Here is a 21,522-nt window from a genome sequence, read left to right on the forward strand (position 1 = left end):
GCAAAATTAACTAGGGGGGAAGAGTTTACACTCCACAATACACACGAGCTTGTTTCTGTAAAAGCGAGAACACGCGCACCCGTGTGTGCATAGAAAGGTCCAGAAGCATGTACACACGCAGACGTTCACTGCAGTTCCGTCTAGCGGGGTGGACTACTTATGCTTTTCTGCACTGTTTGGATTTTCTTATATTTCCCATTTGGCATCAAAAAATTACTTTTTAAACTTATTTGGAAAACAACCAGTTGTGTTTTGAACAGATACCTAGGAAAGAAGGTGTTTCCTGGGAGGACCCCATCGGCGGGGCCATGGCACCCACCTGAGAAGCGATGTTGAGCGTGACGGTGTCCAGCCCCCCGGAGAGCAAGCCCTGGGTGTCCGCCAGGGTCAGCGTGACGCTGGCCTCGGCCCCCACTGCGGACGAGGACATGACCAGGCTCTGCGCAGAGACGGCAGACGGCGACAGCGGCGTCGTGGGAGGCAAGCTTCCAGCTGTGGCATTAAGTTCTACGAGAGAGGCGAAGCAAGTAGATGAGTGGAGAAGCCGGTGAGTGCACACGGGGATTGGCGCAAGAAGACAGTTCTCATGGAGGAAGAAGTCGACCACGGTCAGCATCTACACCCCTAAGCTCACGAGGCTGCACCACCAAGACCACTGCCTCTCAGATTCCAAAGCTGCCTCAAGGCCTTCGTGAATACCCACTCATCTCTGAACGCAGACTCTGCCCCTCCAGTGTCACACACAGGAACAAGCAGGGAAAAGAAGAGCGGAAAGGTGACCCTACAGTCCCGCCCCTATGGCCAGCACAGAAGGACACTCAGACAAGCACTTCCACGGTCCCGTCCTCATCAGGACCCTGAGTGATGACCCGCTACAGAGTGGATGTCTGGCGACGCCACTCACGTTCACGACCCCACTGCCCTGCACATCTGCCTAGCCTGAGACACGGGTGGTCCACACAGCCCTCGTGGCACCCCAAGCCCTGACTCATGCTGCACAGCACGCCAGCTCCCTCTGCAGAACAGAGCGCTGCTCCTCTCCCTCTGCAGCCCACGGTACGAGAAAGGCCACTGGGGCAGGCGGGGCAGAGATGGGCCTTCTCTCCACACGACAGAGACTCATGCACCCGCTGGCAAACGAGACGGCTCGGCGTGGGGGCAGGGCCCAGATCCTGGGGGGGCTCCAACCAAGACACGTGTGAGCGCGACACACATGCACATGCGCGTGTACACACACAGGCCGTCCTTCCGCCGGCCTGACAGCGACTCAGCGCCCACTGGCTGCAGCCACGGTGCCAGGGCCCGGGACTGGCCCTCCCGCAGAGCGCCACACACCGCTGCCTGGGGACGCCTGGGTACGGACACCGCGCGGCCGCGGGGCCTGGCTGACCCCGGGCCTGCTCCGAGGTGTGGCAGGGGCCAGGCTACTTACTTGTGGCCGGCGTCCTCCACAGATCCACACTCCCGGACTTGCACACTGTGCCGCGCAGACCTGGAACCTTCAAAAGCAGTACAACCATTAGGAGGCTGCGTGCGTCCACTCTGAAGCACCACGCGGCTCCCGAGAACCTCGCCAGCCCCCCCCCGCGCGCAGCCCCGCCGGGACGGAAGGGAGTGTGGATCTGCGGAGGGGCGGCACCCTGTGCCGCCGTGCCCTCCACACGCCCGGACGCTCACATGCGGCGTGCAGGAGCGAGTCTAATGGGAGGGCGACGTGGACAGGGACCGCAGCCTCTGGCCGGGCCCAGCCAGCAGAGCAGGGGCTCCATCGGCATCACTTGGGAGAGAGCCGCAGCTGGGAGAAGAGCAAACCGCTCATGGCAGGTGCACCCGGGGCAGACGGCCGGGACGCCATACCTCGCCCTGACTCCCGATGAAGCCGACCCAGGAGCAACAGCTGACCTTCTGCCGACTGTCGGAGCAGGCGACGGGTCAAGGACAGGTAGCCCAGGAGAGCAGAGACAGCGCAAGCAGGGTCACTAACCACACAGCACCCCGACCCCGGGCCCGGAGAGGACACCGAGCAACTGCAGGGAGGGCTGGAGTCCACACTGCAACCAGACACTGTGGTGAGCAAGCCCCAAGGAACACTCAAGACATTTCCCACAAGGAGGACGATCCTGGCTCAAGCACTGCAAGCCTCCATATGACTGAAAAGAGCCTGGTAAAGGGGTAAAGAATCCACCTGCAATGCAGGAGACACAGATTCGATCCCTGGGCTGGGAAGATTCCCTGGAGGAGGAAATGGCAACCCACTCCAGTATGCTGGCCTGGAGAATCCCATGGACAGATGAGCCTGGTGGGCTACGGTCCATGGGGTCACAAAGAGTCGGACACGACTGAGTACACACATGACTGTACTTAAGTCTAGGGGAAACAGGGGCTAAACTAAAATAACCTCACAAAGAACTAGTAAACAAAAAACCGATCTCTTCTCTCACTGAAAGAAGAATTTGATTTCTTCACCAAAATTATCTTAAAAATGGACTAATGGAAGAACAAAAAGGTAATACCCACTTAAGATAAATTCCTTAAAAAGCTGTGCTAAATTCAGACCTCTATCAGTAACGACTTTCTGCCTCCCAGAGTACTGACAACACATTGACTGTTTTGTAGGAAAACCCTTCACCAGGAGTGTAACCTGGAGCTGATTCAGAAACAGCCTCCAAAGCCAGGCACACAGCAGAACAACAGCACATGCTTCACTCACTTCAGATCATGTGTAACCCCTAAACGGCGGTACCAGCTGTCTCCCCACTAAGACACGAGGAGCCCACGCTGCTCCGGAAGCCGACCAGCCCCGACCACGTCCCATTCACACACAGTATAAAGACCGACGCCCACTGCGTCACCTTCCTCCCATGGAGATGACGGGTCTGCAGCGTAACTGTCACAGGTTCACACTGAGCATCTGCATTCTGGTGCTCATCCTACAAGAGGCACGTTTAATCTCCAAGTCATTTCCATTTCAGCTCTTACTTCTGTGGCCTGAAGCTGGGTCCGGGACTGACTGACTCGAAGGTAAATGTTGCCCATTAGGACGCAGTCTCTTGACAATAAGGTATAGATGAGATCGGGTACTTAATGAGCTCTAGTGGAATGTGCAAACCTCACTAAAAACATCTGCTTGGCACCACAGATCGAGTGGTTCAACCTGTGAAGAATCTTTGCCTACAGTCAGGATTATCCAAAGGGGCCGAAGGTATTTAACAGTGCAACTAAGTGCTTATATGAATTTAATCCTGTATTTATAATAACTGATACAAATATCCTTTAATTATAGAGCATGTCTTTTATTTTATAATATTAAACTCCTGAAAAAAAATTTTTTTCTAAATGAGACACCAAATTAAACTAAACGGGCATCGAAGAGAAGGAGAGAGAAAAGCTCTCAGGTGGCTCTAAAACAGTCTAAACAAAAGAAAAACAAAACCAGGAGGAAGGGGCGTGCTCGCCGCTTCTACAGAAACATCTGGGCATGTGTTGGGGCCCGCGCAGCATCGCCCAGCCCCCCACAGGGGGCGCTCCAGCAGGGACGCCTGGGGACCGACAGCACACAGGCCTGAAGACGCGCCGGCGCCAGGGCAGAGCCCTCCGCACAAGGCTTCCCCGACCCCCTGTGCCTCCTGATCACTACGTCACCAGCTTGAAGGAACTGCTCTCAACGAATGCCAGTGTCACCAAGCCACGCAAGACGCCACTCCGTTTAGATGGACGCACCCAAGACTCTCCTTGTCTTTCCACTGATTGGCCCGAGACTCGCTAAAGACACTCAGCAGAGCCCCCAAGGGGACAGAGAGTCCCTGCAGAGCCCCCGAGGGGGTGGACGGTCCCGCCAGCTGCAGCAGGCTGCTCCTCAGGGAAGCAGGAGGCCCAACCCTGAATGTTCTGGAACAGAAACCCGCCACCAGAGTGAGACAGCAGGCACTGGGGCCGAACAGGAGACGCAGAGCCTCCTAGGAGTCGCTTCACGTAAGCGCCCCGCAGGGCGGGAGAGACGTCAGAGCCCTGGAGGCAGTGAGAACTGGTCCTTTATAGCCAGACACAAATCACGACTGTCAGGAAACATTTCCAGAAACAAGTATGCTATGTGACTTTAGCAGCATATGACATACTGCAGACGTCTTACCCATCACAGACGAAATCAGAACTGAAAAATCCCCTTAACTGAAAGCTAAACATGAAGCTTCTCACTTTAAATTAATAGCTGAAAGAATGCAGTTCTATGACACAACTCTTAGCACCCCAAAATTAAACAACAAACCAATGAAGGAGGGACAGAGTTGAGTCCAAAGCAGAGACAAGAAAACAGAGGGCAGAGGTGGAAATGACCGTCAGAAGCCCGGGCTGTGGACCCGCCCCAGTCCACCAACATGAAATGCTGATGAGGCTCTCGGGCACCCCTTCAGCAGAGGGAAGGGCGGTCGGGAGGGCCCTCGGGGTCTTGAGTGGACCCTGACCGCACGCAGCCCTCGGCTCACCGCCCGCCCCAGCAGGGACAGCTCGTGGAGCCTCCCTGGCGGGGGACGCGCCTCCCCGCGGGACGCCACCCGGCCCGGGTCAGCCCGCCGGCCCCATGACCTGCACTCGGGGCGGCCTTCCCTCCCGTGTGGCACTGGCTGTAACCCTGCACCGCCATGCGGACTCTGCAATCAATGCCGGTGCCCTGCTAGCTCCTGGGCTCCAAAACGCAGGGGCCCACGGCTGCCTCGCCGGGTCCCCCCCTCAGGCGCGCTCAGCACACAGCAGGCACCGCGCTCTGCGGGGAATGGACCACCACCTGGTAAAAAGGCACGCCAAGCGAGCAGGAAAGCAAGTCTGCTCTGGGTACTAAGAGGAGCCACACAGACCTAAAGATGAAGCCTGACTCTCTAAAAGAAAAAAAAATACAGGGCTGTCAAACAAGAGGGCTGAGGAGGGAATGGACGCTCTGTCAGGTCCAGAAAATGGGGGCGTCACCTGTGAGGCGAGGCCTCGTGGCACTGAAGCTCTGGCACTTTGATTTTGATGGAGCCCATTTACTTTTACTTTTTATTAAAGTCGACACTTTGAAGCCTTAGAAAGAAGCCTTTTGTGAGTAATTCTGCCATCGTGCGCCCAGGAAAACGTAGCACAGGGTTCACCCCGCAGAGCACGGAGCCGAGAGCCATTCGGAGCCTGGGTGTGACGGAGCCATCGGGGCCGGCCTGCAGACACACGCTGCCTCGCACGCTTGCCCAAGACCATTTACCTTTACTCTGCAGGACGTAGGAACAACCCTGAAAGCTCAGTAATGCTTGAGAGAGCGCTGGGTCCCAGAATTACACAGGAGCCTCTAATCGTCAGGAATTACACCAAACGCGTGAGAACAGGAAGCCGACACAGCTGTCACCTGGAGGGACAGGTGGCCCTTCCCACTGAGGACGCACACAGCCCTTCGACGAACACGTTAAGAAGCCTTTCGGTTGTTCACTGCGTACCTGAAGAGTTCAACGTTGCGCTCTGCGAGAGAAGCTGATCATTGCTTATCGTCAAGGTGGCACCTGCGGATTGATTATTGATTGTAGGTGCTGACAATCTTATGCTTCCATTTAGTTCACTACTTCCATTAGAACTGTGTTGAATAAGATCTTGACCTAAACAGAAATTAACATTGTGATATCTGAAAGTAACATGTTAATTTACACACTGCTAAGTGTGCTAAACATATAAGAACATCCCTCTAAAAATGAAAACTATCTCATTTTTAACATTTTACAAAAAAATGAAAACAAGACTGTGAAATGCATTGCCCTCAATGAAAGTATCTGTCCACATGTTTTAACCTATGAAGTTCCTGAGTAACTCCTAACAGCTCTACTTTAACTCCATGTTTAAGCACTTATGGCTACATGCTTTGTTGAATACGACTTAAACAGAATTGGGACTATTCCCCAACATGGCGGACGACCAGCTGGAGCCTCAGGGGCCTGATGGAGGGACAGGAGGGCGGCGGCCACGGCGGCTCTGCTGCGGGAGGCTCTCTGCCCCGCAGCACCCTGGACACGCACAGTAGGCTTGCACACACCGTGACGTCCTCCCACCAGGAGACTCAGGCTTCCACCAGCCTCATTAGTTTCATAATCTCATAACATGATCAAGCAGTGAGCAAATAGAGGAACAGGAACATGAAAAACCTGTTGCCTTTTCAATGAAAACCAGGCTAAATGCTTTGAAAAGACTTGGCAAAGACAAGCTGCTTTAAAAAAAATCTATTGTCAAGCCAGGTGAAAGCAAAACAAATATACGAAACTGGAGGGCAAAAAGACAGAATGGATGACGCACTAGGCTGTACCAGTGCCGGCAGCGCTGCGCCACACGGGCGCACATCTGCAAGCGCAGATTGCTGAGCAACGCCGGAGGTGTGAGCGAGACGGGAAATGCAGCTACCACCAGCAGAGCAGACCGCAGTCAGAGGCCTGTGGGGAAAGGCTCAAAACCATGTGGCATCGCTCTCCTCTCTGCTCGACAAGGCTCTTTGTGAATAACTGGACTAGAGTTGCCAGGTAGGAGCCCTCTTACAGTGTAAGACAGTCGGGGAGACTGACCACAGTCCTCATCTTCACCCAATGCTTACTTCTCTTCTTATGAATTGCTGAAAGGTCTACACAACTTAACTGAAGTAATATTTGTATTCCAGCATTCACAAGCATGTATAATTCCATGTACTCATGGAAAAAAAGAACATTCTACAAAATAACTGAAAATCTCTGTAAGTGGCCACAAATTAAAAGCTCTTCCAGACTTCTCAGAGTGGGCTAAGAAACTGCTGGCTTAGGAGTCCTCAGAGCCCATGCGCGACACATACAATAATGAGGAGACAGGAGATAAATCTTAGGCCTTTAAAGTTTGGGCAAACTTCATCAGTTTCATCAACTAACTAAGATTTCTCCTATGATAAACCTTTTAAGCTAATTTTTAAAAAACTTATATTCATCAAATACACTAGAAAGCAATAAAATAACTGAATGATCAATATAGGGAAAGACAGGAGAAACAGATGCACAATCCACAAACAAACAAAAAACCAAATTTTCTGAACCAGAAGCAAGAATCCCACACTTTGTGCTTTTTGTTTAGGACTAGCAAAACACCTCTAAAACTGAGATTACTCAAAAAAAGTTAATTTGATCAACAAAATAGCTTTCTTAAAGTAACTCTTCCATTTCCAACACTAAAATTCAAATACACACACACACACACACACACACACACATATACAGACAGAAGAAGGTTGCTGGATTAGATAAGTTAATTTTTGCTGCTTGTTAGAACCTAAAAATCAGTGCTTGTCACTAAAGAGTTCCATCTAGGAACAGTTCCTCCAATTTCTCTCACAAATTGAAAGGAATAAAGACACCTCTTAAAAGAGAAAGCTTCTGGTTTCCTTCTCAATACCTGCGCTACGCCAATAATGGTTTCTGCAGGAGCCTCGTGGAGCAGAGGCGACACTGTGGACCCCCTGGGGCTGGGCCCAGGGTCCGGCCGCCACACCCCCAGCGCTGTCCGGGAAAACACAGTGCTGCCTGCGGCCACACCGGGACCCCAGGGAGGCTACTCTGACTCCCAGCAAGATGCTTTTTTTTAAAAAAAGAAAAAACAAAAGCTCACAAGGTTGTTTCTATAAGACTTAAATGAGTTAATATTTATCAAAGTGACTAGAATAGGACCTGGGGCACAAGAAGGGTCAAAAAAGCTGTTGCTAAATTTAAGAACTGCTCAGTTAACACGGAGTTCATAGCTAAGAAGTACGTGGACAAAGCACACCTGTAAACTGCGCTCCAAGCTAACTCAGACGAGACGAGGGGGTGGTCTGACGGCGAGCATCACAGGCCTGGTTACCGACACGGAGGCTCGGCAGGCCGGCCCAGAGGCCTGCGCTGCCAAAGGGTGTTTTCTACCCACTTACCTATTTTTCTATCGTTATTTTCTACATGATCCGAGAAGAATTCTGAAAGGTAAGGAGAGTGGGTATCTGTAATGCTCTGGGGTACCAAAAGTATACACTTAAACTAATTACACTCCTTCAGTTCAAAGGAGCATGACAAGCATTTATGAAGTACGGTTTTCTGCTCTTGATTAAACAAAAAATACATAACCAAACTAACTGGCTCAAACTAGAAGTGGCATGGGGAACCACCATGTTTAATTCCTGCCATGAGATATGAACCGCAGGAACATTTCACTAAATGGAGTTTCCCAGATAAATTACAAACACTTCCTGAAGCACAGGATTTATGCAAAGCTCAGTCTCACAGGAAAAAACAAAAAACAACAAAAAAAAACCAGATAAGATTTACTTAAACTGCAGGTGAACAGATTTTAAAAACTTGAAGACTCACCAGAGATGGTCAGGGTGATCTCCTGTGGAGGCCCCGAGGACGACGCGGCAGCTGGCCCGGCAGCCTGGGCCAACACCTGGCTCAGGCTCGAGTTGTTAATGGTCAGGGTGATCTCATGGGGGCCGCCGGAGGTGGAGACCAGGCCTTGTGAGGTCATCACCTGAGAGAGGTCTTGTGTCCCTGGTCACCATTATAAAACAGAACAAAGCTGGGCTTAAAAAATCATAATGCTCTCCTTTCTCCTATTAAAACTTTAGTGAAACTAAGACTTTGTAAGATTCGAAACACAGTATCAGTCATCTCTAGGTCCTTCATCTAAAATGATTTTTAAAAAAAAAAAAAGAGAAAGAAAATTCTTATGTTGAAATAGGAAGCCAGTTCTATGAATGCAATAATCTCTGTGCATGTATTGGTTAAACATCATTTATCCTTAAAAAAAAGCTTACTGCATTCTTAGGACATATGATGCATTTGTTAAGCTTCACACAGAGAAGAAAACAGCATCTTAGGGTCAGGTGTGTGACTGTGAGCAGCGAGCTGGAGCCCAGCTGCCAGGACCAGCCACGCGTAAGCTCTCACCGCTGCTGCTGGTGGTCAGCACCGAGTCCTGCTCCGAAAGCGGGCCTATGGTCAGGTTGGCAGAAGTCACCGTGGGCTGCAGGGAGAGGCCTGAGATGGGCTGGATGACCACGCTGGCCGGGACCGTACTGTCTGGCGTCTGCAGGGAGCTGCCCTGCGGGGTCAGGCCAGTCTCTGAGGTCAGCTGCTGAGCAAGCAGGTTGCCCTGCTGTAGGGTCTGCTGCAGGACACTCGGGTCAATCTGAAAGCACAGAGGGCCTTGTAATGGAAAAGTCACGTGGAGCGTGACTCCGACTTGGGAAGTGCAGAGGCGCTGAGCAGGTGTCATACCTGCAGCGTGATGTTATTGACAGTGGAGGCATCGATCCCGGAGATCTGGACGTTGGGCCCCACCAAGTTAGCTGCCAACTGTAGCTGTATGCCCTCCAGGGTGGCCAGGCTCCCATCCGTCAAAGACACCGTCCAGTCACCACCAGCTACAAGAGACAGCAGGGATGACTGGGTGCCAGAAACCTCCTTAAACAGAAAAACTCAATGCTATACAAGGATTTCCAAGTATGCTTTACACACATATTAGTATGACCCAGTTAACAAATAATAGTATTTACTTTCTATCATACATATATAAATACATGATGGGAAAGATGGAGGGCAGGAGAAGGGGGTGAGACAGAGGATGAGATGGCTGGATGGTATCACCAACTCAATGGACATGAGTTTGAGTAAACTCTGGGAGATGGTGAAGGACAGGGAAGCCTGGCGTGCTGCAGTCCATGGGGTAGCAAGGAGTCGGACACGACTGAGTAAATGTCTGAACAGCACCACTAACATGTGTCCAACTTAACTATCACAAAACAAACCCTGTGAAACAGGTAACATCCATCTTTAACACATCAGGAAACGAGGCTCAGAGAGATCACCCTGATTAAGTCCACAATGGAAGACAATGCTATCATTCTACTGGGCTTTAACTGTGCCATGGGTCATTAGACAGAGAGACAGCCATTTAAGACATCCAGTAAAGATGAACATTTGCTTCACTCTTTGTAAGTACACAAAAGATAATGTTTATTTAATATTATTAGTAAATATTACCTGACTAAAATGTAATGCTTTTCAAACACTATTGTGACCCAAGAGCAATTCAATAATTGCAGTGTATTAAAAATAAGGCTTAAGAGGAGTAATATATTATGTCTGTTAAGTTTTGAGAATACCTAGAAACAGACAGGTTTAAGCCCAACAGACCAAACAGCTGAAGGGTAAAATGCAGAAAGGGTGGTAGAGAGAATGGGAAACGGAAAGACAGCACGTCTGAAAGATGGAATTCCATCTTCCCACGGCTTCCTGGGAAAACCTCAGGGAGGGCAGCGTGGGAGTCGGCTGGGTGGACACAGCGCATGAGTCCCCCACGGCCTCAACCCGCGCCTCCAGCACGCGCGGCCCACCTGACACTGAGGCTGGCAGGACGGCCTGGCCCAGCAGGCCCGGCTGCAGCAGACTCTGGTCCAGCTGCCCGGTCAGCACCGGGCTGTTCATGATGAACACGCCGGGGTCAGTGGAGGGTGCGGGGAGCGCGCTCACGGGCTGCGGGCCCTCGACCGCCGCCCGGGTCACAGGCTTCCGGGCCTTCTTGGGGTCCGGCTTGTAATGGAACTGCATGTGCGTCTTCCTCCGCCCCGACGTGCGGAAGCGCAGCTCGCAGTGCGGGCACTTGAAGGGCTTGGCGCCCGTGTGCAGGCGCATGTGCACCTTCAGGCTGCCCTTGGTGGAGAAGGCGTTGCTGCACACGTGGCAGCTGAAGAGCTTCTGGCCTGGGGGAAGAGAACAGAGTCAGCCCGGCAGAGGGTTCACCCATGCCTCCTCCCGCCCCGCCCCTCCTTCCCTTCCCGCCTCGCCCCTCCTCGCCTCCCGCCTAGGACCCATGTGCTGCGTCCATCTTCCCCACCCTCCCACCCCACCCCCACCCCTCGTGCTCCCAGGACCCCCACTCCTGCAGGACATGTGGCTGGGAAACTTAAAAGTGAGTCAAGGTCACTGTTTAGGACCTGAGTTTGGAGTTTCATCTTTCACAACACAAAGGCACACTGCACCCTGCATCAGGGTCTCTGCTCCCCACTTTTAGAAAGGGTGAGTTTGCCTATCACCATCCTCTTCTCAGCCTGAACCAGACCAGGAGGTAATCTTTCTAACTAACACAGGTATTTAAGTCTGAATGACCGCTGGTAACTCCACATTGGAGACCCAGATCCATTCCTTCAGTGCTAGATCAGGAATCTCAAATCTTTTACATTCATTTCTTCATGATTCCTGATTTTTAAGCTTTCTATAATCTTGACAAGTCTGTGTGTTCAAAATGCACAGGAACAAGTGTAAGATGCTGTCGGGAGGCACGGAGCAACATGCAGGCGTCTGCTCCTACCTGTGTGAGTCTTCACGTGGCAGTCTAGGGTGGACTTCACTGTGAAGCTCTTCCCACATTCCTCACATCTATATGGCTTTTCTCCAGTGTGGATTCGAACATGCCTAGCCAGGAAGCATTTGCAATTAGATGTTACAAACAACCTAATGCTTTTAAATTTATAGCTATCAATATGGCTTCCCTGGTGGCTCAGTGGTAAAGAATCTTCCAGCAACGCAGGAGATGAGGGTTCAATCCCTGGGTTGGAAGGATCCCCTGGAGAAGGGAATGGCAACCCAGTCCAGTATTCTTGCTTGAAGAATTCCATGGACAGAGGAGCCTGGCGGGCTATAGTTCAAAGCATGGCTTGCAAAGAGTGGGACATAACTGATCAACTAAACACTATCAATGCAATAAATAAATTCAGCAAAATAAAAATTTTCATAAAAAACAAAAATTTTCAGCTTTACTGTATATAAAAAAATACCACCAACAAAAAAGTAACTGCAAGACCAATGATAACAAGGCTGATTTTCTTAAAAACCAAAGAGCTCTTACAGGACAACAAGTATCACAGGAGAAAAGGAGGCAACAGACAGGCAGCTTAGAAAAGAAACACACGCATCCAAAGGCCACATGAAAAGGTATTTCCCCAGACTCAGAATCAAAGGGAGCCAGTTAAGATGACAAGATGCTGCTGTCCCGCCCGTCTGATGACCCACTGTTGGCAGGTGGCCAGGGGGCAGGCATTCAGGGACTGGAGGCTGGAAACAGCACCGGCTTGAGGCCTGTGGCGGCGGGCATCAGCCCTGACCCCGTACCCACACAAGTGCCCGCAGAGCACAGGGCGGTGGGACTCAGCGCCGAGAACTAGGCATTCATCAACAGGGATCTGGAGGCTGCTGGCCACGCTCAGATGGGCACTTCCAACCCAGCAGCGCCTCAAGTCCCCCAGCCCTCCTGTCCTGCAGAAGGTCCTGTGTGAAGAGGACGGGAGGACACCTGCTGGAGCTCCCGAAGCAGCCGGCTCTATCACCACCCATCCTCAATCCCGACAGCACTTCCTCTCTGTCACCCTCTACCCTCCCTGTTAGTTCCATCTCCTTAAGCAGAGGCAAGTGTCCGCTGTGCTGTCTGTAAGGAGCTTTCCAAGGTCTGGGAGCACTGCACAGTGGCCTTCCTCCCGGGAGCCCCCCCCCAGCCATCTCCCCTGAGCTGCCAGACCTCAATCACCTCCCCACCCCGGGGCCCTCCCCCTGGGCTATGGGCAGGTGGCACCCGGGGCCGTCATCTCAGGGCCTGATGTCCTCAGTAACGCTTAACTTTTTTCACTGCCACCACAGTCACACAGAAAAAAGCGCAGGGAAGAATCTACAGCGTAAGCAGGCTTCGGACTAACGCGCTGGAGAAACTTGAGGGAAGCCTCTAACACGCCCCAGCCCAAAACGCAGCTGGGGAAAGCGGGGTGCTCCTCAGGGCACCAGGTTCAGATGGCGCAGCAGGGGGAGCGAGGGGGCCCGGGCACCGCCCCCCCCCCAGAGCTGCTGGCCGCCGCACCTGACCAGGTCACTGGGCTTCTTGAAGCTCTTGGGGCAGTAGGAGCAGCAGTTGGCGTGCTTGGGCTCCGCCTCCAGCTCGGCTTGCCGGTCCTTCATCTCGCTGATGCGGTCCTTCTCGGCAGCTGACTGCACCAGCACCTGCTCCGAGACCGTGGCGCTCTCCTGGGGCGGGATCTTGGCCAGCTGCGCCGTCTCCTCCTCAGTGAAAGTGATGACCTCGGGACGTGCCTTCCTGGACGTGCTTCTTTCGGAGCCGTCCTCCTCCTCCTCCAGACCCATCTCTAAACAACACATGGGACAAAGGACCAGCTCCTAAGGGACACTGAGTCATGGCAGACCCACCAAAAATGAACATGGACCTTAAATGTAGGTGGTTAGAATCTGCAGCTCAGTTATCTGTGGGATGGAAAAGGGTTTCTTCTCACCACTGCCTATGGAGAAGGGGGCCACAGTCCCTGGTAAAGGAGCAGTACAAGGAAGGCGGCGCCCAGGCAGAGGGATCACTGACGGGGAGGATGCCGAGGCCACAGCGCCCCCACCCCTGTGGCCATGGCCCCCACCCCTGTAGCCAGGCCAATGGTGAGCTCTGACACCAGCATCCACATGAGTCAACATGTTCACACTCACAGACGTGCGTTCACCAGTATGGCACAAAGGGAGTTAGCCTGAGAAAACAAGCAGCCCAAACAGAGAGACCGAACTGATAATCAGCAAACAGCTTTCAATTAAAAAGACTTACTGAAAGGAAAAAGAAAACCACACTTAAAAACATGTGTGTTTAAGTATTCTTTCAGTGAAATGTAAGAACATATTTACATTAATTAAAAATAGGAATAAGCTTCTGTTAAAATGTCACTGAGAAGGAAAAAAGCTTTGGCTGGGGGAGAGAAGGGACATCATTACTGCACAGATGGCTAAAACATGTTTAAAAGAACAAGAGAAACACTAAATAGCCAAGTGGACGGTGGGCAGAGCCAGAGGAGGGAGCTGCCAACCCACTCACGGTCCTCCCGTCGTGCCCCCCGCGCAGCACATCCAAGCCACAGACATCAGGCGCCGGCGCTGTACACACACAGCACAGACAGGAGCCCAGGCCCAGGACACCGTGCAAAACGGCACGACTCACACTGCGTGGGACAACGTCAGTTACAGAAGTCAAAACGCCGTGCACCGGCGTCACGTCAACATGTCAAAATACATGCACGCTGCACATTCCTATCACTGTAATTTCACTCGTGGAATTGCTCAGAAGAAATCATCTGGTAAGAACACAAAGTGTAAGCATGAAATAACACTCTGAGGATTACTGCACTCGGCATGGGGACGGGGTAAAGCCTCGTCTGAGGCTGACTGAGCTGCACATGGCGTCGTGTCCCTCAGGCTGAGAGCGCACATGCGGTGGGCAGTGTCGCGGGGGGCGCGCTCCCTGCCACACGGAAACCCTGGGCACTTGCTGCGCCTCCGTAACAGGCGCTCATGTCGTGAACCACAACAGAGTCAGTGCAGCTGTGCAAACTAAGGCAGGCCTGTGCCCCCCCCGGTGACCAGTGTGTCTGCGGTGAACATCAGTGGGGCAAGGTGAAGTGGACGCCAGCACTGCCTGGGGTCTGACTGCCTGTGGGTTAAGGAACTGAGACCCACCTCCACGTGTGTGTGTGCACAGGAGGGAGACTGCCCTGCGCGACGCTGGCACTGTGGTGCGACGTGACCAGTGAGATAAACAATCCTGTCTGTGCCTTCCCGAACCTTTCTTTCAAAGAGCATGTACTGCTTCCATAGTCGGAAAGGGAAATGCTCACGCACCAATCACCTTTGAAGTGAACGAGCCACTGAAGCTCCGGTTAATAAGCCAGAATCAGCCAAGGGGCAGTACCTCCTCCGTCCGCATCTCCTGGCGCTGAGCCGCCCGAGGCGGCTGTCTGGTGCCTCTTCATGTGCTTCTTACAGTGCACTGTGGTCCGGAAGCCCTGCTCGCAGAACGGACACCTGTAGGGCTTTGCACTCACATGCGTGGCCATGTGCCTGGTGAGGCTGCCGTTGGTAGTGAAGGCGGTGCTGCACACGCTGCAGCTGAAGGCCTTGACTCCTGCGACGACAAACGACGTGAAGACACACTTCATTACCTGAAGCCACATGTCAGAGCAAACGAGGATGCACTCAGTCAGCACAGAACTAAAGGCCACTTGCTTGCTGTGACCTCCAATCTCTTAGGGACCGAGCGTGTCTTAGGAGGAGATTACTTTAAGGAATGGAAGCTGATGTCATGTGTTCTAAGGATGGTCATCATGAAGCAGACAGACCACAGAACGTGCTGACAAGATGTGAAATCAGTGCTGGTGGGCAAGGAAAACAGCGCAGCCCCTCTGGAAAGTGGTTTTGATCAAGCCCAGGCTTTAAACAAGTTTGAGAGCCAAACAAGGCAACAGCTCAGCTGTCCAACAATGATGAGTGGACGAGCAGGAGGTGGTCTCCCCACACAGTGGACTCTGACTCGGCCATAACGTGACTGGAGCGGGACACAAGCTACAACACACGAACCCTGAGCGCCTGCTGAGGGACAGAAGCCAGCGACAAAAGGCCGCGGGTCTCCCGGCTCCTCTGATGGGAAATGCCTGGAGGAGGCCAGTCCAGATAGGAAGCTGGCGGAGGCTGCCAGGGCTGGGCGTGGAGGCAAGTAGAGGGTTCCTCTGGGGCGTGACGAGAATGCTCTAGAATGGGGCTGGGGGATGACAACACAATCTGTGAACACACGGAACCGCACTGTGCCCAGTGCGAGGCAGACTGACCAGTATGCGTCTTCTCGTGGGACTTGAGGACCCCGGAGGAGACGAAGCCGCGTCCGCAGAGCTTGCACTTGTAGGGCTTCTCCCCCGTGTGTGAGCGCACGTGCTGCTTCAGGTGGCTGGACTTCTTAAAGCCTTTGCTGCAGTAGTCACACCTGGGCACAACAGAGACCACGTCAGTGCACGGCGGGACCATGAGTGAGACACCCCAGGCTGGAGGAAGAGCAAGCACTTTCCACCAACAGTTATTCACAGTCAGGCAGAGCTGTCAGAGAGAGGAGGTGTGTGCACCAACAGTTATACACAATCAGGCAGAGCTGTCAGAGAGAGGAGGTGTGTGCACCAACAGTTATTCACAGTCAGGCAGAGCTGTCAGAGAGAGGAGGTGTGTGCACCAACAGTTATTCACAGTCAGGCAGAGCTGTCAATGAGAGGAGGTGTGTGCACCAACAGTTATTCACAGTCAGGCAGAGCTGTCAATGAGAGGAGGTGTGTGCACCAACAGTTATTCACAGTCAGGCAGAGCTGTCAGAGAGAGGAGGTGTGTGCACCAACAGTTATTCAGAGTCAGGCAGAGCTGTCAATGAGAGGAGGTGTGTGCACCAACAGTTATTCACAGTCAGGCAGAGCTGTCAATGAGAGGAGGTGTGTGCACCAACAGTTATACTTAATCAGGCAGAGCTGTCAGAGAGAGGAGGTGTGTGCACCAACAGTTATTCACAGTCAGGCAGAGCTGTCAGAGAGAGGAGGTGTGTGCACCAACAGTTATTCAGTCAGGCAGAGCTGTCAGAGAGAGGACACGTGCGCACCAACAGTTATACACAGTCAGGCAGATCTGTCAGAGAGAGGAGGCATGCGCACCAACAGTTATACAGTCAGGCAGAGCTGTCAGAGTGGAGGCGTGGGCACCAACAGTTATACACAGGCAGAGCTGTCAGAGAGAGGACGCGTGCGCACCAACAGTTATACACAGTCAGGCAGAGCTGGCAGAGAGAGGAGGTGTGCTCAGCAACAGTTATACACAGTCAGGCAGAGCTGTCAGAGAGAGGAGGTGTGCACACCAACAGTTATTCACAGTCAGGCAGATCTGTCAGAGAGAGGACGCGTGCGCACCAATATACACAGTCAGGCAGAGCTGTCGGAGAGAGTACGCGTGCGCACCAACAATTATACACAGTCAGGCAGAGCTGTCAGAGAGAGGAGGTGTGCACACCAAAAGTTATTCACAGTCAGGCAGATCTGTCAGAGAGAGGACGCGTGCGCACCAACAGTTATACACAGTCAGGCAGAGCTGTCAGAGAGAGGAGGTGTGCGCACCAAAAGTTATTCACAGTCAGGCAGATCTGTCAGAGAGAGGACGCGTGCGCACCAACAGTTATACACAGTCAGGCAGAGCTGTCAGAGAGAGGAGGTGTGTGCATCAACAGTTATACACAGTCAGGCAGAGCTGTCAGAGAGAGGAGGTGTGCACACCAACAGTTATACACAGTCAGGCAGATCTGTCAGAGAGAGGACGCGTGTGCACCAATATACAGAGTCAGGCAGAGCTGTCAGAGAGAGGAGGCGAGCACACCAACAGTTATACACAGTAAGGGAGAGCTGTCATTGAGAGGAAGTGTGTGCACCAAGTTATACACAGTCAGGCAGAGCTGTCACAGAAAGGAGGTATATACCAACGTTTAAACAAAACTGTAAGATGCTAGCAATAAAAATGTGTTAGATCAAATTCTGCTTACACCCGCAATGATTTTATTTCAAAGTCAGTAAAACCTATAGCAATCCTACAGCAAAATAGTTGATTAATTAGAAACTATTCCTTTAAGCATAACAGGAAACTCATTATGTGCTGTTTTCTTTATGAAGTCATAAAACTCTGCAAACCCTTCTGCTGCATTAGGGTCAGAATCACCTGAGTATCTAGACACCTGGAAATGTCAATTAATACACTGGTTGGTAAAATATTTCACAAAACAGAGCTGTTCTGAATAATATATAAATATCCAGTGTTTTTCTCCTCTCAGGTGTTGTGAAACATATTAAGGATGAAATAATTATAAATATCAAAATTCCCATTCATATATTATTAAAAACAAAATTTTAGAAAAATTATTTTATTTCCCTATTTTCTCTGTTTCCAGGCTTTCACCTGTGACAGGAAGGAGCACAAAGCAGACAGCTTGGCACACAGCAGTTCTTGGAAAGTGCTGACTGTCAGGAAAGCATAGGGAGATGTCACAGAGGAATCACGAGGAAACACTTCACTAGTCTCACCTGACGATGTCAATGCAAAATCCCAAATTAAACATTAACAAATACTTGTTAATGTTTAAATCAGAGTGTGAATAAAATGTCGGCAGACAAAAAGGCACATTAGAAATTTAAGCCATTTCTGAAAACGAGGCAGCAGCCACCTACAGTGGGGACAGGAAGCCACAGCAGATGCTTTACAGGGAGAGCCTGCTGCATCCTGACTCTGGCCACATCGCTTATTAGCTGCACAAGCTTTGGCAAGCCAGTCTCTCTGCAGAGCTTTTGTGACGCCTCAGGAATGGTGCAGTGGGGCACAAGGCACAGCGGGGTGGCTGCAAGTGCAACAGCAGGAGCCTGGGCGCCTCGAGGGGCCCGCGTACCTGTAGGAGCGTCGGCTCTGCTCTTCCGTCTCCTCCAGGAACGGGGGGCGCGGAGGCTGCAGGTCCATCTCCTCCTGGGGGGACTCCTGAATCAAACGAGTTGTCTAAAATGTAACGGAAGCACAGAGTGGGCTACTTGAATATCTATGAATGAACATGAACACCTAACAACCAAGGATAAGCATAACCATAAATGTGGATTTAATAATGGAGAAAGCCCAATTAGGCCACTGCAATCATTTGGGCCAAATAAAACAACAAAAATCATTTATACCAGTTTTATTAAAGAAGTATTTATCTTCCATTAACTTGTGTAATACAAAGTTTTCCAAGAATGAAACTGATCTTTCCATATTTTCCATGTATATTAAGAGATCACTCTTGCACTTGCTCTGCTCTCACTGAGAGTGAACAAAAAGCACCACTTTCTCAAAATATTCAGTCTCGCTTGCTACAAAGTCACAGGGTTGGGGGAAGCACATTCCCAGTCCAGGAGCAGCAGCTAGGAAAATAGGCCCTGAAAATTTCACTGGAGGATCCAGGTCTTCCACTTGACAAAAGCTTCCCACAGAGGCTTTTAAAGAGGGAAAAAACTGACGGGCCCGTCACCCCACCACTACCGAAAGATCTCCGAGAACAGCAAAATCAACACCAGGACAAAAACCTACATGCCTCCAACTCGGTGAATGGTGAAAGTCGCTCAGTCGTGTCCAACTCTTTGCGACCCTATGGACTATACAGTCCACGGAATTCTCCAGGCCAGAATACTGGAGTGGGTAGCCTTTCCCTTCTCCAGGGGATCTTCCCAACCCAGGGATCAAGTCCAAGTCTCCCACAATGCAGGTGGATTCTTTACTAGCTGAGCCACAAGGGAAGCCCAAGAATACTGGAGTAGGTAGCCTATCCCTTCTCCAGCAGATCTTCCTGGCTTAAGAATCAAACCACGGTTTCCTGCATTACAGGTGGATTCTTTACCAACTGAGCTATCAGGGAAGCCCGACTTGACTAAGAAACAAAATCTCAAATGATGCATCTCAATATTTATATTCAGTCTGTTAGCATGCATTCTAACATGTTTCTTTCAAGATCCCACAGATTAAAATGTTCAGGTTTGATTGCTAAAGCACCATGACATCCTTCAGATGTTACCAAAGTCCGTTCCACTATCCTGACTTCCCTGACTTTCAACCGAAAATGTAAAGCCATGTGATGGGAATGAAATCTTAAAGTTATACAAAAATGTTTTAAGGGAAAAGAAGTCCTATATGACAAACATTCAACTTTTCACAGGTGATGCAACAGTGTTAAAGTTGTAACGAGCATGCATACGCTCTTAAATGAATTTTTAAAAATTACAGTGAAGAATAAGCTAGAATTAGCTTATTCTTGTTTAACTACATTAATGGTGTCAGTGCCAGGCACCTAAAAAATTACAGTGAAGAATAAGCTAGAATCTGCTCATGAGGACACTTCTGTAACACTCACTACATTAATGGTGTCGGTGCCAGGCACAGGAAGGAGGTTCTGCTGGTGGAAGCTCGTGGAGAGGGCCTGGGACTCCAGTGTGCTAGAATCTTGTAACTGCTGGACAGGGGGGAACGGGGTCTGCTGACTGTACGTATCAGTCACTGTAAAACCTGAAACAAGTCAGAAAACATGAATTCCACCAAAAATGCTAAAGCTACACACACACACAAGAAAAACAAAAAAGACTGGTTTTACAAATTAAACTAATTGAAGTAACACGTGTGCTTTCTGAGTTAGAACCAGGGTCGTCAGTCTTATCAGCAGGCTCTGAAGTGACCTGTGTACAGGCTTGCATCCTTGCAGGGCCGGCAGACAGACCAGCCACAAGAACGCACTTACCTCTAAGTCCCAACTGCTGCTCAATTTCCTTTCCTTGGCTAGAAACTACATGTAGCGTGGTTATTAAAATCACTTTCTGGAAAACCTGAACAGACTACAAAATAATGTGTGCATACACATGTACACACACACAATATCCATGTAAGATAGCATGTGGATTGAAACCATACATTCCAAAAGAGTGTTAAAGGAAGCTCTCAAGGTTGCTGTAAAGTTAAGCCCAGACAGGCACCGCTCATTGTTAAGCCCCAGGTGAGACCCACTACTGACCCTGAGACAAGCCGGCCGATTCGAAGGACTGCTGAGGGGGTGCCTGCTCGTGAAGCTGGTCCACGTGCCCCTGCAGGGCCTGCTGTGGGGCCACGAACCTGTCTGAAGACAGAAGTAAGAGGGGCTCACAGACCTGGAAGTTACCGCAGGCCTACCAATCTGTCCAAAAGGATAGGTTTCTTTTTTTCCAAAACTTAGCTTCCTTATTTTGAAAAGACAGTAGGAAGACAATGCAAACATAGTGTATATAAATCTACATATTTGGGGGTAAAAACTACAAAGTTCTAATCATAGACCAAACACGTTTTGGGACCGTAACAAAACAGTCAGCTGGCTGGCCAATCATCCGTTAGGCCTGTAGGAGACCCTGGGCTGGACTCTGTCACTAAGCTCGGTGTCCCCAGGGGAGCGGACGTCTTTCTGAATGAGACCTTCCTGCAGGAGGCAGCGGGCTGGATGAGGAGCTGAGGCTCCAGGGACAGACAGCTGGCAGCCTCACCCTGTGGAGTCTGGGAGTCGCTGGAACATAGCACACGCAATCACACAGATGAAGACGAATGAAGACCAAAGGCTTCTCGGTGTCCTCGGGGTAACAGTGCGCTACAGAGAGTACGTATTGGAAGGTCCTATGTCTACAGCTCCAGATGCCTCGCAAACGCTCACATGTACACACACAGCACAGGTCGTGACCACAACAGTCAGAGATGAGAGGACCAAGGAGGACTGGGGGATGCAGGCTGCAAACTCTTAGGAGGTAAAGCTCACCTTCCTCTGCCTCCAAAGGCTGCCCCGCCATCTGCGGGCCCAGCCCCGCCTCCTCAGCGCTCACGCCGTGCGGCGGCCCCAGCTCCAGCATGGCCCCGGGGTTGGCGGCCACAGCCTCGGCGCTGGGCTGCAGTGCCTCACTTTCAATCTCCACCTGCATTGGGGTAGACACGTGCATGCCCTGCTGGTCCACGGTGCTGTCGTCCATAGAGGAGGCCTGCTGATGCTGCTGGAGCTGCTGGGCGAGCTCATATCTTCAAAAGGAACCAACAGTCCATGGTGTCAGGTGCGGTCAAAAACCAGGGGCAT

At 51.3% G+C, this 21,522-nt stretch overlaps 1 protein-coding gene across 6 annotated transcripts in view; it reads right to left on the minus strand.

Moving 5' to 3' along the window:
* Positions 1-21,522, minus strand: part of ZNF236 (zinc finger protein 236) — a 68,481-nt gene that overhangs the window by 11,547 nt on the left and 35,412 nt on the right. For 4 of the 6 annotated variants that reach the window (XM_065932279.1, XM_065932278.1, XM_065932281.1 and 1 more), the window contains exons 14-28: positions 21,214-21,467; positions 20,449-20,550; positions 19,798-19,949; positions 18,313-18,416; positions 15,686-15,837; positions 14,773-14,985; positions 12,898-13,180; positions 11,362-11,465; positions 10,388-10,753; positions 9,270-9,415; positions 8,940-9,180; positions 8,361-8,540; positions 7,928-7,969; positions 5,460-5,615; positions 320-507 (exon numbers count right to left, since the gene is read on the minus strand). In XM_065932279.1, the coding sequence (XP_065788351.1) occupies positions 320-507; positions 5,460-5,615; positions 7,928-7,969; positions 8,361-8,540; positions 8,940-9,180; positions 9,270-9,415; positions 10,388-10,753; positions 11,362-11,465; positions 12,898-13,180; positions 14,773-14,985; positions 15,686-15,837; positions 18,313-18,416; positions 19,798-19,949; positions 20,449-20,550; positions 21,214-21,467 (2,683 nt within the window). Of the gene's footprint in view, positions 1-319; positions 508-1,432; positions 1,500-5,459; positions 5,616-7,927; positions 7,970-8,360; positions 8,541-8,939; positions 9,181-9,269; positions 9,416-10,387; positions 10,754-11,361; positions 11,466-12,897; positions 13,181-14,772; positions 14,986-15,685; positions 15,838-18,312; positions 18,417-19,797; positions 19,950-20,448; positions 20,551-21,213; positions 21,468-21,522 lie in introns of those variants that run through there. The other 2 variants (XM_065932283.1, XM_065932280.1) reach the window with 2 other exon arrangements.

Source organism: Muntiacus reevesi, chromosome 4, assembly GCF_963930625.1.
Source record: "Muntiacus reevesi chromosome 4, mMunRee1.1, whole genome shotgun sequence".
Lineage (NCBI taxonomy): Eukaryota > Metazoa > Chordata > Mammalia > Artiodactyla > Cervidae > Muntiacus > Muntiacus reevesi.